The sequence below is a fragment of the Dasypus novemcinctus genome, chromosome 17 (genome assembly GCF_030445035.2).
Source record: "Dasypus novemcinctus isolate mDasNov1 chromosome 17, mDasNov1.1.hap2, whole genome shotgun sequence".
Taxonomy (NCBI): domain Eukaryota; kingdom Metazoa; phylum Chordata; class Mammalia; order Cingulata; family Dasypodidae; genus Dasypus; species Dasypus novemcinctus.
In genome coordinates, this window is record NC_080689.1 from 84,323,996 (window position 1) to 84,344,213 (window position 20,218).

General features: G+C 38.7%; 1 gene segment (V, D, J or C); it reads left to right on the plus strand.

Moving 5' to 3' along the window:
• The window catches only part of LOC101435371 (immunoglobulin kappa variable 3-20-like), a 225,553-nt gene extending 206,022 nt beyond the window's left edge, over window positions 1-19,531 (plus strand). Inside the window, 1 exon segment of the V gene segment in view lies at window positions 19,237-19,531. Within this exon segment, the coding sequence occupies window positions 19,237-19,505 (269 nt within the window).
• The last annotated feature ends 687 nt before the right edge of the window (window positions 19,532-20,218 follow it).

Here is a 20,218-nt window from a genome sequence, read left to right on the forward strand (position 1 = left end):
TATTTGCCTGAGATGAGGCCTACGAACCAACAAATCCATTAATTTATCCAAATCAAAGGAATCCTTGTGAGGCAATATCAATACTGTTTTCTCATAAGCCCTTTCCCAATATGACAGAGACATAGTATTCCTTTAGGAGAAATACTAGCAGAGAAGGTTCTAGCTTCCAAATTAGCCAACAGTATGTTGTTTCTCACAGGATTAGAGACTCTGTATTTCCCAGACTTTTTCAATAGTGTGTTTTATTTGCTTAGTATTTGAAAAAAATGAAGATCTAGTTGGGACACTTAATAATTCAGGGTCTTTACCTGACTGCTATGTGCCCACAAGTCTTGTAAATTATCTACCTAACTCAGTAAGTTTCCAGCTAATTCAATCCATATCATCACACCTGAGGAAATTATATTTCAAAATAAAACATTCTGCCAATCACAAAACTACTCCAAAAGGGTAGATGAGAAAGGAAACAGTTTGATTAATTAAATATAGCAAAGTGATGTACTTCCAGACAATACTGTAAAGAGGTTGCAAAGTCAGAAGAAAATATTAACTTTTTAGACATCTATAGGAAAACTACTCATTATACACCCATGTTCTCAAGGTAAATGTTAACTGGTTCTCCAGTAAGAAAACTGACAGCTCCATTCATCACAAAGAGTTTATCTTAATCACATGTGGAAATGGAGGTGAAACTCTGGCTTAGTTAATTGCCTTTTTCCAAGGAAATATAAAGAGAAATATAAAAGTATCATATTTTTAGGGCATAAGGTAGATTTTCAACTTGGAGCCAGGTGTCCATTTAAGTTTTCCACCTACTCTTCCACAGAAAATGGGAGAGAAGGGCATTATCTTCCTGATTATTCCATTTCCAAGAGATGGTTCCCAGGTGATTGAGAAAGATAAGATATTCCTCTATATTTATAGAAGTTTTAGATTACATAAAAGTTACATCAAAAATATGAGGAATTCCTATATACTGCATCCCTCATACTTCCCCCCATTAACAACCTTTCATTAGTGTGGTACATTTATTGCAAATGGTGATTAAATATTGAAACATTGTTATTAACCATGATCTATAGCTTACAATTTGTTTATACTTTGACCACACAATTTGCCCTACACAATAATTGCACCAGTTATCCTTTCCTGCCATAGATGTAACTTTTATGTCATCCAAAACTTCCAAAAAAACAAAACCAAATTCTTTTCCCTTGCATCTTTCATCAGTGTATGATCTATCTTTTATGTATATTGAAAATTTCTTCAGTATGTTCCCTCAGTGTCTTATTTGTTTTTTATTTTATTTTCAAAGAAGCTTTAAGTCACAGAAAAGTCACATAGAAAATATAGGGTCTTCCTATACACCCCGTCCCCCCTTCTCTCACATTTTAACTTATTAATAATATCTGACATGAGTATGGTCCATTTGTTACAATTGATTAACAAATATTGAAGCATTGCTACTATCCATGGACAATGGTCTCCATTATGGTTTATACTTTGCACTGTACTATATTATTGGTTTTGACATAATGTATCATAATGCATGCATCATTGATAAATAATGCAGAACAATTCCAGTGCTCTCAATATGCCCTATTCCACTATTCTTCTCTCTCTGTCCCCTTGGAATCTTTGGTAATCACTAAGTTTCAGCCTTCCAAGGATAAGTTTCATAGTTTCACATTAATATTAAGGTCTTGAATGTGTTCATATTGTCCTAGGGTGTCATCTCATTGGGCGGAGACCCACAAAATAAAAAGAAAGTATTAAATTTCCCTCCTGGTGAGTCCTGCTACATTCTCTAATAGAGTGTCAAGAATCTCAAGAGTACATATGTAGTATCTGTTAAAAGAAAACAGATCAGTATGTTAAGCAACTATTTATCTTTTAAAAATATATACCTTTGAAAAGTGGGGTGAGGTACATGGGAACCTCTTATATTTTTAATGTAACATTTTTGTGACCTATATGTCTTTTTTTAAAAGCCAATTAAAATAAAAACAAAAACACACAAAAACTATACACACCTCCGAAAAGGACAGAGAACTCATTTACAATCTGAATTTTTCTAAAATAGGTGAGGTAAGGAAAGGGTGGAGAGTAAAGGCACCTACCAACTTGTATGAGGGAAAATCAAACTTTCTTTCTTTTACATATGATATTACCTTTATAGATGATTGCACCATTTATTTCAAATCCTATTTTAATATGATGGACTTTATATCTGAAAAAGAGGATGACCTTGGAAAGAAAATACCATGGTCAAGTTTGCACACCTTCTCTCATCTGAAACACAGCGGGGCAGGAGCCTGAGGATCTGGGATAGTGTCATCATCTTGCAGCCATTCTTTGTTTCTTGAAAACCTAGAATAAGAACAATTTCCTATCCTTGCATTGTTTTGATCCATGGAATTCCCAGGACAAGCTCACACTTAAGAGGCAAGCAAATGGTCTGTACCTCTTTGTAGGAAAAGTTGTAAAGGCACACGCTCATAAGCATGGCACATGGAGGAGGTAAAAAATTGGGGACATGGAATGCCATGGAACTCTCTACTGAGAAAGAATGATTTGATCAAAGTCTTAATGTTGCGAAGAAAAGACAGGGGACTGATACAGTGGTGTTGTGCTACTCATGATAGGAAAAATAATCAAGGAAAAATACAGTCTCTAACTGTTAGGTAGAGAAGCTTGTGATGCTGGTAGCATTTGAGTCATATCCCATTTAATAACTTAGATCTACCTGAATAGGAGGATCATGAACTAGGAAAATTTCAAGTTTGTAAAAATCCGTAATAAGGCCACAGTAGAACAGAAACCTGAGTATTTTTCATCTTATCATTAATTGTTCTTTCTCTGGCCATATGCCTCAGATAAAAGGCTCCATTTGTGAGGCTCAGATCAACAAGCTGCTACAAAATGTATGTTGGCTGTGGGATGTTCCTGCAATGAATCAGTGAAGATGAAGTTGCATTTCTCAGAGCAGAGTGTTAGGGTTTAAAACCTTGTAAGCCACTCTCTCTTTATATCTAATCTATCTTTCTATCTCTCATCTATCTATTTATCTATTTATCTCTCCATATATTATATGTATTTTTTAAAAATTTATTGAAGTGTATCAGTCATAAATACACATAAAAAATAAGTGTATAGTTAGAGTTGTGGACTTTACAAGTCAAACATACATAATATCATAGAGTCCTCTCATACCTCAACCTACCAACAATACCTTGCATTGCTGTGAAATATATTTAACAAATGATTAAAAAGTAACCTCAAAATATTACTGCTAACCAAACCAAAGTATTTTCCCCAAACCACCCTATTATTATTTTATATTATTTATACATGAACATGCATATATAATAAATGTATAGTACAAGTTGGCAACTTACAAGCAAAAGTGCATAACAGCATACAGGGGTCCCATATATCAAGAGTCCACCAATACTTTGCATTGTTTTGAGACATTTGTTACAAATTATGAAAGAATATTACCAAAATCTTACTAACTATAGTCATTATCTTACATTTGGTGTATGTTCCCTCAACCCACCCTATTACTATTTTTTAAAGATATTTTTATGCCAGAAGTTGTAAGCTTACAAAACAATCATACACATGTGCAGAATTCCCAAACAACACCCCTCTATCAACAAACCACACCATAGAGGAACATTTTTTATAGATTATGACATAGTATCATCAAATTATTACAAGGTCCTTAGCATACATTTGGCACACCTTTTCCATGATCCCCCATTATCAACACAGTACATCTTTGGCAGAGATGCATGAATACTACATTATTACCATTAACCACAATCCATTAGTCTATCCGATTGCTTTTTTCCATGCTTCTCCACATTCCTACAACCCTATAAGAATGATGTACACCTGCTCTAGCTCACCAAGATCACTCTTGCCTCTGTGTCGTCAACCACAATTCTCATCCACTTCTGGATTTACTGTGCTATTCATTCCCTAGATTATTCTCTAGTTTTCTTTCAATTGACACTTATACCCTTAGACTACCATTTTAAAGAACATTCTGACTTATAAAACAGCTCTTACTCACTCACTGTGTTACTATGAACTCTGTACATTTCCACATTTTTACAGTAAAGTTAATTAAAGCTTCTACATACATTAAACATCAGTAGCCTACCTCAGTCATCCTCTTATCTCCTTTAAGAAACCATAACCTACTACAGGTCTTGAAGATATTTTCCTACATTTTCTTCTAGAAGCAATATGGTTCTTGCTTTTGTATTTTGGTTTTTGACCCATTTTGTGTTAAATTTTGAATAAGGTATGAGATAGAGGTCCTCTTTCCTTCTTTTGGGTATGGATATCCATTTCTTTCAGCACCATTTGTTGAATGGACTATTCTGCCAGAGCTGAGTGCTTTTGACATGCTAGTCAAAAATCACTTGACCATAAATGTGAGTGTCTGTTTCTGAAACATCAGTTTGGTTCCATTGGTCTATGTGTCTGTCTTTATGCCAGTAGCATGTTGTTTATACCAAGGTAACCAAGTAATATGATTTAATGTCTGGAAATGAGAGCTATCCAACTTTGCTTTTCCTTTTTAAGATGCTTCTGACTACTCAGGACCAAACACCCTTCCAAATAAAATTGATAATCATATTTTTAATTTATTTAGAATTTCTAGTGTAATTTTTATCCAGATTGCATTGAATCTGTATATCAATTTGAGTATAATTGTCATCTTAACGATATTTGGTCTTCCAAGCTGTGAGCAATTATTTAGGTCTTTATCTTTATTTAGGCCTATCTGATTTCTTTGAACAATTAGTTGTATTTTTCTGGATGTAAGTGCTTTACATCATAGGTTAAGTTTATTCCTGAATATTTTTTCCTGTCTTATATTATTTTTGCCACTCTTCTGATACTTTAATTACTTTTATTGATATAATCATCATTTCTTTACGCTCTCCCAGGCCTCTCTTGACAATCTGTTGTTTTCAGGCAGTAGCACACACTTTAGTATTTCCTGCAATGCTAGTCTTTTGGTTAGAAACTCAGTTTATTTGGAAGTTAGTATGTTGTTCTTCTTGACATGGAAATCTGTATCCTTCAATAGGGTTGGGATATTTTCTTCCATCATGTCTTCAAATATTCCTTCTGCCCCTTTTCCCTCATCTTCTCCTTCTCGGACAATGATGACACATGTTTTTGCACATCACTTGCTGTCATTTATTTCCCTGAGACACTGTACAATTTTTCCCTTCTTTTCTTCATCTGTTCGTTTGTTCACTTTCAGAGGCCATTTCATCAAGGTCACCAATCCTCTGCTTCCTCAAATCTGCTATTAAATGACTCCAGTGTATTTTAAATTTCATTTATTGTGTCTTTCATTCCAATAAAATCTATTAATTTTCTATGTATGCTTTCAATTTCTTGTTTATTCTCATCCAATGTCTACTTAATATCCTTAATCTCTTTAGCCATCTCAATGAATTTATTAAGAAGATTTGTTGGAACATCTATGTTAGTTGTTTCAACTCCTTTTTGTCATCTGGAGGCCTGACTTGCTCCTTTAACTGGGTCATATCTTCCTGGTTCTTGGTGTAGATTGAAATTCTTTTGGTGCCTTGACATCTGGCTTACTAGAGTATTCATTCAGGGTGGAGTTTTGCTCTTTAGTTTAGGGCTTTCTTGCCCTTTCTCCCTTGCTGGTTGTGTAGTAGGAGCCAAGGATGCAGTTGGTGTTCTGAGCTGTGCTACTCAAGCTGCCCTCCGTGCCCCATGAACTGATGAAACTTCATCTCCATTTCTTTTGCCAGGTGTTTGGATGAAGCTACAACTGTGTGTAGTAATCCAAGTAGTGTAGTTCTAGACTATGGTTGCCCAGAGAGATTTATGAAGCTTCAAGTGCCTTTCTCCCCTTCCTGGAGCTGCGATGGAGCTAGTTATATGGAGAGCAATCTATGCAGCGCAGGCCCAATATGACTGCAGTTGCCCCTGTACATATCATACTATTCTGTTTGTGAAATGTGCAACTTCAGTTACCTGGAAAGGCTTTTGCAGGGCCCACCAGCTTTCTCCCTGCTAGAGATGGGGCTGAAGCCTAGGCTTGGGCTGCAAGCCAACCTGGGTGAAAGATACCTGTCCTTACAATCACGGTGATTTTCAGTGAGCCTGCTTGTCCTCATGCTGTGTGTGTAGTCAAAATGGCAACTACCAATCACTTTCTGACTTGGACAGTTTAAAACTTAAGCTATTTTTAGAGTTATACTTTAGCCAGTCAAATTTATTAATCAGTAGCTGAAATCAGTGGTCAATTATCTCTTCCTCCCCTGTTCCTGGGAAATAGAGCTTCCAATTCCAGCCACATGGTAGCACATGAGGTGGCCTGCATCACCAAGGTAGGATGATCACCAGCCTTGGTCTATATTTTCCTGGATACGCTGGTGCATGCCTTTCCAGCTATGTTCCTGGCAGAGGTAGGGATGGGGCTCATGCCAGAACTGCCATTTGATCAGGATGAAAATAAGCTGGTCCATAACCGCACTGTGATTTTCAGTCCATGCTGCTTCCCCATGTGCCAGAGGAGGAGTTACAATGGTGTTACAGGCCTCTTTCTGACTTGCACATGTTCGAACTCCAGCTCTTCTTAGGATTATAATATAGCCCACCGCATTCACTAATCAGTACCTTAAGTTGGTGCCTAACCATCTCTTCCTTCCCCTTTTTGGGAAGTGAAGCTTCCAATTCCAGCCACAGAATTACTCCTTAGGCAGAATGTGCAGCCAGTGGAAGATGTGCATCAGCTTCTGGGATATGGAGGGCCCTACTCACAAATATTCTCTGCAGATGAGTAGTATTCTCCTTCCAATCTTTCAACGATGTTGCAGGATGACCTTCTTGTCTCCTGGAGCCAACAGACAGGTACTTTAGATAGCTCTGGGGTATTACTAAATGACCTGTAGCACGAGCTGATGCTAGGAGCTCCTTACCTGCCACCACCTTGCTGGTTTTACTTCTCCTTTCTTATATATTTATAGGCAGGAAGAGGTCATATCTTGTCTTGGGTTCTCTAATAACACTAAGATGGAAAAGAGTAATTGCATTTAACAATTTATTTACAGTTGCTAGATTCACACAATTTGGACATAACATGTAGAAAATTTTCTAATATGCATCTTTGAGTGTAAAATATTTCAGACTGAATTCTCTGCCATGATAGCAGCAGTAGATGTCCTCAAACTCCAATGTCTCATGACTGGCATATAGCATTGATGTTTGCCATCAGGAGTGTCCACCATCCATCTGTGGTAGGAGTGGGAGCATGTCTTTCTCTTTTTGTCATGTTTCAGACTGTTAGTGCCATCTAACTTCCAGCGCATTTCCTATGCTGCCCCAGCTTGTGATCAGATCTGCAAGCCAAGGATATTCATTTTGTACTTTCATTTTTGCTTAGCAAAAACCCCTCCATTTTTGTTATTTGCATCCAAGAGTACTAATCTATAAATTATTTTTCATATTTGGTAGCAAAATTCTTTATCAAAATTTATTTCTCCTTGAATTAATTATGATTATTGTAACCTATTTTCTTTTCCACTAATTTATGAAATAGCACAAAACCTAAAATTACTAATCAGTTTATTGCTTAGAATTCTGGTTTACTTGTAAATAAAGATGACTTAATTGATTTATATCCTTTATTTACCTGTTCATTCACATACTTATTAAACAAATACTAGTTGCAATCTCCTATAGGCCTGGTAATCATTTGTGTACTAGGGTTATACTAATGGTTTTTAATGAATAACCTGACTTTTGGATGAGAGGGGACGGGAGATAAACCCAACAAAATACAGGGTTCTTCCATCTCAGTGTATTGGTCCTATGTGGGCTCACTTACCTTTTCAAGTAAGTGACAGTACCTGCAAGACTGGGAGATGCTTCCCAGGAAGCTTTGTATGCTGTAAATCAGCATTCACTCTATGGTGCTATTTATCCCCTAGCTGGGATTCACAATCCTAGAAACAAGGGTTGGAAATGCAAGTGGCAACATTCACGATTACATCAGTGATCCACCATGAAAGTTTTTTGGTTTTTTTTAAAGATATCTTTATTATTTATTTATTTTCTCTCTTCCTCCCCCCCCCCACCCCGCCCGCCATCCTGGTTGTCTGTTCTCTGTGTCTATTGCTGCTTCTTTTTCTTTGTCCGCTTCTGTTGTTGTCAGCGGCATGGGAATCTGTGTCTCTTTTTTGTTGCATCATTTTGTTGTGTCAGCTCTCTGTGTGTGCGGTGCCATTCATGGGCAGGCTGCACTTTCTTTCGTGCTGGGTGGCTTTCCTTATGGGGTGCTCTCCTTGCACGTGAGGCTCCCCTATGCGGGGGACACCCCTCTGTGGCAGGACACTCCTTGCACACATCAATACTGCGCGTGGGCCAGCTCCACACGGGTCAAGGAGGCCCAGGGTTCGCTATGAAAGTTTTTATTCCCTGTCCGTGCAACCTCAAGCTCAAATGGTCTTCAGGTCTTTGTCCCAAAAGGAGGAGTGCTTCCACCAGGAAGCAAAGGTCTTTGTCCCAAAAGGAGGAGTGCTTCCACCAGGAAACACAAGCACGATTCCATTGATCTTGATGGTAAGCCTACAGCTTGCCCACTTTGGTCTTTTCATGCCTCTGAATCAAAAGAGAAAGAAAGGAATTACTGTACTGGCTGGGGTGATTGATCCTATCAAGAGGAAAAGGGGGGGAAACGGACTTGGCCCAGTGGTTAGGGCATCCATCTACCACATGGGAGGTCCGCGGTTTAAACCCCGGCCTCCTTGACCCGTGTGGAGCTGGCCCATGCGCAGTGCTGATGCGCACAAGGAGTGCCCTGCCACGCAGGGGTGTCCCCCGCATAGGGGAGCCCCATGTGCAAGGAGTGCGCCCCATAAGGAGAGCTGCCCAGCACGAAAGAAAGTGCAGCCTGCCCAGGAATGGCACTGCCCACACTTCCCATGCCACTGACGACAACAGAAGCGGACAAAGAATCAAGAGGCAGCAAATAGACACAGAGAACAGACAACCGGGGGAGGGTGGGGAATTAAATAAATAAATAAATCTTTTAAAAAAAGAGGAAAAGGACGGTTACTACACAATGGTGGTAAGGAAGAGTTTGTCTGGGATGCAGATGACCTAGGGCACCTCCTAGTATTACAATGCTCTGTGACCAAAGTCAATGGAAAACTGCAACAAGTCACCCCAGGAATGAATGTCAGTGGTCCAGAATCCTCAGGAATGAAGGCCTGAGTCATCCCATCAGGCAAAGAAACAGGGCCAACTGAGGGGCTGGGTGAGGGTGAAGGGAACATGGAATAGGTAGTGGGAGAATGTAGTGATGGATAGGTACTTTGACCATGTGACCAGTTACAGAAATGAAGCCTACAATGGTCATGAATATTTATTCCTAGCTAGAGTCAATAAACAATTTCATTAGACTGTTAGGATACAGGATCGATATGCAAAAATCAGGCTAAATATAGCTTATACTAAATAAGTTTGATTGTTCACTTTCGATGGATTCATGCTTTATTGATATTATGCATTAAATTGATTTATTTTAAAAAGAGAAAGCAATACACAAAAGATGGGTAATCTTTTTCTTTCATAATCCTACTAAGAATCACTCTGTTTTGTAAATATACCTATCAATAACTGAGTACAGATTTCTCTAGGACCTTGATCCCTAAAGTATGAAGTTTTTGTATATACTTCTGGCACTTCCTAGTCCCGGAAATTGAAGCTACTTGACTACTCTATGGTACAAGGAGATGAAAATTGTTTCATGTTTTTAGCATTGTTGTGAGGCTCACTAAGTCTATACATGTAAAACATGGGAGCATTGCCTGGAACTAAGACCACATTTGGGCACTGTCTTCATTTTCAGTCTCTACAGGTGGCTGTTTATTCTCAGTGTATTATGTCCTGTGTCTTTATAATAAAGATATATCCTCATATCTCAGAATCCTCTAGTTTCTGATGTAACCTATTTTTTTTTGCCTCTTCTTCTGTTGAATAGTCTGCACATTCCTGCTTTTTGCCAAGATGACAATAAAGTAAGAGATTGACCGTTAATTTCAAAATCACATCTACATTTTTTCAATCCTTAACCAGGTTGTCATTTCTTTGCATTTGAGATAAATATAATGATCATCATGCTATGCTTTATTTATCTCAATCTTCATAAAATCTACCTAATAACATTTAATATTGTGCTTGATGTCATTGGGACAGCTTATATGTTGCAGCATTAATTTCTAAAATCCCATTCATGGACTTGTGCAACAGGCTATAAATTTGGTGAGTTTGGTCAGAACAGATTCCTGAAATCCAGGTCTGGAAATTTTGACTAGTTTGTCCAATTGTGGCTCAAGATTCATATTTCCAACCATTGTGACACCTGATTCTGATATTCAGCTGATCTGAGATGCCGAGATATTAGTTGATTATGTAATAGGTGAACTTTCAGAGATTGAGCTCTTTTGTCAATTCCGTAACATTCTCTTTTCAAGAATGCCTGAAAAATTCTATCTTTGTATCAATTGTTGTAGTGTACTTTGCATTTTAACATTTGTTCCAGACTTTTTGTTACCTTGAAAGTGTCATTAGTAGGTACAAATAAAATCATTGTAGTTTTAGTTTATGTTTTTGCTTCTAGCTTCTGCTCTGGTCTTAGTTAATGAGATCCCAGTTTAGAAAACAGAGCTGTCACTACCTTCTGTTTAAGTCTGTGAGAGACCTATGTCAACCATTCTTGTGTTCCTCACCATTTCCTTATCAACTTGGGAAAGCCAACTCCATCTAGTCTCAGAAGATGTTACGTGAAATGTTTGATGCATTTTGAAACCCCCATTCTCTTGGGTACTGTACCTTTGTCTGTGCTGTCCACCTTGATGCACGAAGATGCCAAGTTGGACTTGGTGTAAATAGTGGCAAATATGGGAATTAAAGGTTAATCAAATGTAAAATATTTGCTGGAGAAGAGACACAGGAATCCTGCCATGAAAGTAATAAAGGACAATGTAAATTATCTTGCTAAAGTGGCTCTGTTATTTAGTGTATGGGGTACATTGTAACTATTTTATCATTTCCCTCCAGCATTTTGTTCTCAAAAACATTTTAGGCAGCAATAGAAAAAGAAAAATGAATGCTCAAAAGCAAAAATTAATGAATATTTTTCTTTTTTAAAAAGGGTTCATTTCCTTTTTTGTACTTTAAAAAAGTTTTACAATTATTTATATTGCATAAATGTTATATAAAAATATTGCTCCCAGTCCCTTCCATATTTTACCACAATAACAGTATCTTTCCTTTTCATGATACATTTGTTATCATTGATGAACACATTTTGGAACACTTGGCATGGATTTTTGTTTACTTTGTAATTTACATTATCTCCTCACCAATTTTGTAAATTATGACAAGATATACAATGACCTGTATCTGTCTTTGCAATGTCATTCAAGATGATTCCCACATCCTGAAAATGTCCACATAGAACACCTGTTTTACCCACTCTCAGAACCTCTTGTGTACACTGCCTCCCCATCAAAGAGAAAATTTACTCCATTGCTAGAACCACATCTATAGTAAAATACCAGTACTCTAGTCCATCATTCATTGTCCAATCCTGAGGATTTTTGGAAGGTTTTTCCAACTCTACCTCCAAATAACATTGGGATTAGAGCCCATGGGGCAGATGGATGTGACTTTCTTGCTTGCAGGTGCAGACTCTCTTTGTTCCTTGAAATGTTCATTGTTCATCATCATCTCCTTGTTAGTTGTCCTGGGTGAATCCAATAACCTCGGAAGGAGGTGTTGGTAACTGTTGAGATGGACAGCCCAAAGATTTGTCTCTTGGGCATAACTTTTCAGAGCTAGTACTAACACTAGGTTCAAATAGAAGGGATAGAACGGCCATATTTTGTGAAACTGAGTCCATCTCTGTCATACTGGGGAATATAAGTTCGAAAGTAGGGTTCAGTGTCAGGGCACCAAACTGCTGAGTTCTTTGTCATGTTTCTAGTGTCTAGATGCCTCCATGATCTGCAGGTGCCCTGCTATTTCAGGCAATATTTACTTGGGCTGTCAATGAGATCCTATGGAAATGTGCATAGGCATAACCTCTGGAATGACCTCCAACTCACTTTGAAGTCTCTTAACCATATGAACTCATTTTAGTCTTTCGCTCTTTTTGCTGAGGTCTTTTTCCAGTTGCATTGCTAGTTGGTGCTCGGTAGTAACCCCTCACTGCCAGGGAGGCTCATTTCTGTGAGATGTTTCCTACATTGACGGTAAGTAATGAATTTATATGCTGAATGAGTGACTTAGAGAAAGGCCACATTTGAGCCACGAGGAAGATCTCAATGTTTTCCTTTTTACAAAGAGTAAATGATAACAAAAGTATAACTTGCACTAAAAGTTTGTAGAAATTTACAGTATAGTGTGAGTATTAACCTCGTTGAAAACAGAACACACATCAGTGACAGAATACTAGCATCTGTAGCTCAGGGAAACTTTTATTTTAATAGCACTATTCCTCACACCAATTTGTCACATGTATCTGCTAGGATGTATTTAAGTATCTCTGATATGTTAGATTTCATTTAGATCAAAAGGGGGTTCTTCTAAATTAATTTTGCTTATCTTTAATTCCATGTTTTTTGTGTGTGCAAGTATGAACTATAAAGTGGCTTTTTCTCCATTAGAAAAAGAATGGTTTCACTAACAACTCAATGATGTCTCTTTTCCATTAATACCTCAGATGCTTCCATTAGGAAATAGTTTATTTGCAATACTGATTTCATTTTTGGCCATATTTTCAGTAACTTTCTAAATGAACCAGCTCTTGGTGGCAGTCATCAGTTTGGCCATGGCATTTGGCTGAGCCACTTCCTGGCCCCACAGTCCATCATGCAGCCAAACTCCCAGGGCCTGGAGGGCGCCCCCTGATTTGCTGCCTCCCCAGGAGGATGAAGTGCGCACCTCGCAGCTGCAGGGCGTCTGGGAGTCCATGTCCTCCACTGCGCCACCGGATAAGCCTCCAGTCTTCTGGGACCCCAGAGAAGAGATCCAGCATCCCACTCTTAGGATGTTCCGCTCAGGAGTGACGCTGAGTCTGACGCAGTGGACCCGACACGGGGACCCTTCTTCAAAGGCAGGTACTTCTGGGACTGACCCAGGGGGCACCTGGGGTCACTGTCACCAGCGCACGGGCACCACCTCTCGTGGGCCTGGGCCGCACCTGGACAGCGGGGACCCCTGCGCAAGCGCACCAGCTACCCAAGGGCGTTTTCTTCTAAGTTCTGGAGGCCAAAGTCCAAAATCCTGGTGTCATCATTGCCGGGACCTTAGAGGCTGCGAGCAGAGCCCCTCCACGCCCGGGGGCTCCAGTCCTGGGCGGTGCCTGGCGTGGGGGCTCCTGCCTCTCTGCCCGTCTTCACACCGCCCTCCTCCGTGGCTCCAGTCTCCACGTCCCTCCTTAGAAAGACGCCAGCCCCTGGATTTGGTCCCCTAATCCAGCACGGCCTCATCTTCATCTAACTAACTCCATCTGCAGGGACCCTATTTCACATTCTGAGGTTCTGGGTGGGCATCAAATCTGGGGGGAAGGAGAGAGAAAACGGTTTTTAAAATTCATTCTGCTTGAGGCCCAATGTCTTCTCTTATTAATCCTATTGTAAATTAAATAAAAACTTCAGCATTGAAGAAAACTGATCTATGTGTGTGGTTACGGTAGGACAAATTTCTGCAAAGCAAAATGTGGTGGTAGGAATAATTTTCTTTCCAATTTAAGAATGCAAAGATGATGAGATTTTTTTAAATTTGATTTTGGTAAAAACTTTTTCATACTTTGAATCAAGAAACCTCTGTTACTCGATTCACACAAAGAGAAACTATGGTGATCAAAATTTACAAATGCTTATATGCATAAATATTATAATACATATATATTAAAAATATATCTATATGTCTACGCACAGATATCTGTACACACATGAACACACAGAGTAATTGAATAGGGACCTAGACAATTTGATATTGAATAAAAGCATAATAATCCATTCCATACCTTCTCTCTTTGTGAATTATAGGTTAATTTGCAAAATATTTGAACCTTTTGTTCAAATGCATAAAGTAACCAAGGTGCTTTTTATTTTAATGAACATTTTGTAAAGAAATCATGTAAAATTTTCAGAAATTATATTCAAAAATTAGTTGGGAATTCTTTAATCCCTTTTTCAAAAGAGTGGGAAATTCCAGCTTGTAATGTTTAGCTAGATCCAATTGGAAAATGGAAAGTTTTCAATCAGGTTGTTTTATTAAAATATAGAAGAGACAAGAATAAACAAGGTGGACTCAAGCTATGAATTTTGAAATTCCCTGATTCAAGTTGGAATATTTGTTGTGACAACTCAACTATATCTTCCTTCAGTTTGTTGGGTGTGAAATATTTGGCACCACAGGAGAGTTGCCAGTTTCTGGAGTCGTTCACTTTCTGTACGCTGACCCACGTGGATTTCTGAAAAAAAAAAATCTCTACATTTCTTGCTGCATTTTCTTTTGGATCCCATAGAAATGCCTGTGGTAAGAGGAGTGAGTGCTCACTCAACTTATTAAAGCAGTTGAGGGTGATTGTGCACATGAGGTGGGAAAGGAGTCAGCAGCACAACTTGACTGTTCTTGGAAAGATCCACTTTAAGAAAGAATCTGAGCAGAATACATAGATCTAGAAATGTACTCCATTAAACCTATTCTTGGCCATGAACCCCTGGGAAAACCTTTTTGCCTACCAGGGTCCAATAAGGTGAGGAAAATCACGAGTCGAAAAGTCACTATGGCAAGTTGTGCAGCTTTCACTTACAAAGGGAGATGCTGAATGTCTGGAGCAAGCATTTTAATGTCACTGCAGATGGGGTCTGGCTTTAGAATAGGATTATCTTACATGACCTCGTCATTTCAGACCTCACTTGGTTAAATACAATGTTCACTCTGCTATACTGAGATCTCTCTCCTTGTGTTTTGTTAAATAAGTTTATATTTTTGAATAATTTTGGATTCATATATAAGTTGTAGAAGTTGTCCAGAGAGTCCCTGCACACCATTGCCCACTTCCCCCTAATGTTAACATCTTACATAATCATGGTACATTGGTCAAACTAAGAGATTTACATTGGTACAAATTTAGTAACTATACTCCAGACTTCATTCAGTTTTATCTAATTTTTTACTCTTACCCTGTTTCCAGATTCCAGTCCAGGACACCACATGCATTTGGTTTCCATGAATCTGTTTCAGGAATATCGTATACCCTTTACTGAAAAATGTCTTGGTCACTGCTAATGCATTGTTCCCCTTTTAAGGAAACAGCATCATGTTTTATTCTGTACATCAATATTCTATGCATTTGGCAACAAATCTCATTATTTAAAGTTTATGGATTAATTTTGCCTTCATATTAAGAATTTGGTAACACATTACTTTCATCCATTCATGCTCCAATGTTTTGCGCACATTCACTGGGGCCCTGTATCTATACTGGGGTAAAAGCATTCCATAGATAACGTAGAATTGTTTCAGAACCTAAGGCATGTTAGATCTGGCTGCATATGAATCATGCCTCTTATTACAATCAGCTTGATTTCATGTCTGCAACAAAAGCACTTGGCTATATTGCCCCCTGGTAAGTTCATGGGGCAGTATGAGCTGTCCCAAGAAAATGTACTTGCTAAGTTGATTTTATCTATAATTAAGATTTTGTTGGTCATTTGAAAAACAGGAGTATACAAAATTAAATAAAACACATAGAATTGTAAATTCTCAATAAATGGAAGCATAAGTCAGTTTACTGCTTAGATCAAGACAAAATACAATATTCCCATTTTGATCCATGTAGAAGGAATGAGTCATCCACATTTAGAAATCTGAAATATTCCAGAGTCTAAAGCAAATGTGAAGACAGCAGCTTGGTTCAGGTCTACCTGGGATGCCCCCAGGTCACTGCCCTCTTACCAACAACCCTGTCTAGAATTTCTTCAGTTGTCAGAGAACATGGCCATGGAAACAGAGGGGACAGATCCTGACCACCTTCAAAGCTAGTTCTGCTCTTACCTGTATTTTCATAGCACAGTATTCAGCTCTGACCCTGTGGATGTGGTAACTCATCAGTAAATCATCTGTGGGTGAAAGGGGCCTAAAGCACAGCACATTTCATGAGAAGAGACATGTGTCAACACCATTCAGCTATGAGCTCAAAATGGGATGATAACTCTTGTATCTGGATTTATGACTTCCCTTCTAGCATGTGGTTCAATTTAATACATATATGGACACACACACATCACTTTTCTCTCATTTTATAACTAATTAGCAATTGATTAGGTCAGAGTTTTGTAGATGAAGAGTCTGGGTCCAATGTTCATGATTCTCTTCTCAGGTTCCTACATGGTTCAAGAGTCTGGGTCCACAGTTGATGGCTTTCTTCTCAGGTTCCTCCATGGTTAAATAGGGCTGCCTTCTGTCCAGGGCATAGAGTTTTCTTCCAAGCTCATGGGGTTTGGCAGAAGCAGTTCCTCAGGTGATAGTGCTGAGATCCCATGTCCTTGCTGGCTGTCAGCTCTCTCCTCCTAGAGCCTGCCCACATTCCTTGCCACCTGGTCCCTGAAACTCCACAATCAAATTCAGATGCATTTTTCCATTTCAAATACTAATTATTTATGAATTTCTCTGGGCTCTTTCTCTCTGACCAGTAGATCAAGATTTAACGTACCCCCCTTCTTAAAGTCAACAACTTTAATGATATCTGCAAAATCCCTTCACAGCAGCACCTGAATAATGTTTCAACAATTGAGAGAAGGTGTGTATATACTGTGGGCAGGAGTCCCCAGGCTTTTTTAGAACTCTAATTAACACGAAGTGTTCTTCTTAAATCATTTACCAAAGATTGATTGCACCTCAATTGGATCTTTGGCATTGGGAGAGCATTTGGAAAATTTTATTTTTAAAAATCATCATATGACTTCAGGGAAGAAGATGATAGGAAAGCTAGTTTCCGAGCTGCACTGAAACGTTAGTGGCTTCCACTGTGTGAGCACCTTTGGAGTGTTATTGCTGTAAAATGACCCAGAATTACCTCCTAAGATGAAAAAATTAATTTCAACTCCTGTTCCATGGATTCTCATAGTACATAACCTAAGCCGTAAACTTTCATCGAAGTAATGTTTCCCTTGGATCATGCCCGTTCTGCTTTCACGCTCTGTTTCGTTAGTCTTTATTAAATATCCAGGCCCATCTTTTCCCAATCCTGATCATTTTCTGAAGTGCTCTTCCCTGGGTTTGAAGGACAGCCCCCTCCTCTATTCACGCATTAGGCCAACTCTCCCCTACTTGAAGACAATGTTTCCTTCCTCCACATTTCACATGGACCCCTCTGGGCCAGTTACCCTGCATGACACATCCTTTTTTTTATCATCCTGTCATCCATGATGACTTTAAATTTTTGAATGTGTGTAAGAATGTGAAGGAAATTCTGTTGCACTGATGCAGGAAACCTTTCAATTAAGTAGTAGAAATTCAAGCAAAATAAAGAATGTATATTAAATGCAACTTCATGGAAGAGGAGGAAAAAATACATGGGTGGAAAGAGCAAACCTGAATTAATTATTAACATCTTCTAAATATAAATACATGGTGGGCCAAGAGCAGGGTGGATTGTAGATTAGAAGGAACGCCCTCCCTGATGAGGTGGGTATGTGCAGCACCATTCCTGAATGCTGGGAGGGGACCCTCTCCTAAGGTAAAGTGCTCATAGGAAATGAAGTTCTTAATTAGAATTAGAACAATACATGCCTTAGGACATTCCACATCATGGAAAACCTCAGGAGCTTTGGAAAAAGTCTGCAGGAAAAGTTATACTCATGATATTGGAAGAATTTTTTATGCATATAATTGTTAAAGTGTCCTAAATTTTCTCTTACCTCTGACTGTTCGTGCAGAGGGTTGATCCTGAAATGGACCAGGTTCACATGGCCCTACCTTTCCTGAGTAACAGCTTAGCTCAGAGGAGGAAATCTCAAAGAAGCAGGTTAGAAATGGCTGCAGAAATGTTACTTGTTTACTGTGTAACCTCCCAGTAAAACGAATCGTTCTACTTGTTCACAATTTAATGTCCCGTGTCTAGAAGTGTTCATGATATTGTTATTTGCATTATTCTGAAAGTATCATTAGTTTTAGTTAGGCATAAATGAAGAAAGGCTCTATCAGACCTTGGGAGCTGAAGCCATTTTACGTATGACCACTAGGTGGAGGTGTTGCACTTCAGGTCTGCTAATCACTACATTAGTGAATTTAGAAAGTGGTCGACTTAAATGATAGCTCTAAGGGTAACTTGTAAATATTTGATGATTACTTCCTGGGAGTAATATTGTATTAAGGGCAAAACAGAGGACTTGTTTTGGATGTATTAAGTGAGGCTCCTTTGGGATGTTAAAATTTAGAATAGAGTGAGTTAGATACACAATACGTGTACTACATCGTAATCTATCCAATGATATGAGGATATTCCACATAGGTTTTGGTACCGTATTTATAACATTTAATTACGTTCTGATATTACACTTACAGATGTATGTGTTTTCTTACAAATTCCTTCTGTTTTCAAGATGGGTGCAATTGATTTGAAAGAGTACAATTGGGGATAAAATATTTCATTTTCCGAATTCTTCTGAATATTGTTGAAAGTTGTGGTGCTAAGTTGATACCCTGCCTTTTGCAGGTGTGTAGTTACATTTCCTGTGGTCATGATATTTTAATCTCCATCCATAATTTATCTTTCCAACTCACTGCACAGGTACATTTGACTTTATACTCTCTATAGATTTGCATATGCTCCTCGGGGACTTGGTTGTCTGCTCAGAGCTCTATTAATGTAGTTTCCCTGGAGATGGGAACTGAGTACATCACACAGGTGAGCAAGATGATGTCACATTCCTAACTGCCAATCCTGCTGTTACTCTGGGCCTCAGGTGAGAGGTTTAGAAGAGTATTATGTTTATATTTGGAGAATGGTTTTAACATGCAGAGTGAGAAAACCATTTCATCTAAAGAATATCTGAATATATATGATAAATAAGAAAACCTATATTTAGATACATATTTTATACATATGTGATTGAATGTATGATCAATGTTCTTTTCTGGTTGCAGGTGTCAGTGGGGACATCGTGATAACCCAGTCTCCAGGCTCTGTGGCTGCATCTGCAGGAGAGACCGTCACCCTCAAGTGCAAGACCAGTCAGAGTGTTAGCAGCAACTTAGCCTGGTACCACCAGAAACCAGGACAGGCTCCTAAACGGCTCATCTACACTGCATCCAACCGGCCATCTGGGGTCCCTGATCGATTCAGTGGCAGTGGGTCTGGGACAGATCTCACTCTCACCATCAGCAGATTCCAGCCTGAAGATTTGGGAGATTAGTACTGTCAGCAACACCAGAGCTCTCCTCCCACAGTGCTTCAACCTCGAACACAAACCTCCTCCCCAGGGCTGTAGGGTAGTCAGTCTTGCGGTACCAGCTGCTTCCTCCTCAAATAGACTTGAATATGTTTGCTTCCTCCCTCTGTCTGCTACAGGGGACTGTACCATAGAAATCCTTTTTTCACTTGGCCATATCAAATATCAGGGTGAATTGACCCTCTTGGCTAGGGTTTTTTAAACTTTACAACCTGATGGAATGATTCTCTATTCCTTGTATCTCCTTAATGTTTAAAAATTCATCATCTTCTTTCTTCTCCCCCATCATCCTCCTACAACTGGTCCTTCCCAAGATTAAATCCTTGATCCTTCATATTCAAAACTTCCCCTGTGGAAGGTCATTTTCCTCCCTTACTCTTTCCTTCCCTGGACTCATTGTCATCCAAACCTTTCTTTTCAGTGTTACAAAAGATGATTACATTTGCTACTCTACCTTGTTTTTTTATTTAGATAACTATTTTCATTGTAATTGCCATCAAATAGTAATTGTGGGTGCCTTAATATACTATACTCATTGAAGAATGCTTTGGTTATAAGGGATGATGCTCAGCCAATGACATATGTTGATTTCAGTTTGGATATAAAATTTTCAAGTGGGCTTCATATTCCTGCAATTGCCATGCTATTTCTATAGTTCTCTTATAAAATGGCTGAAC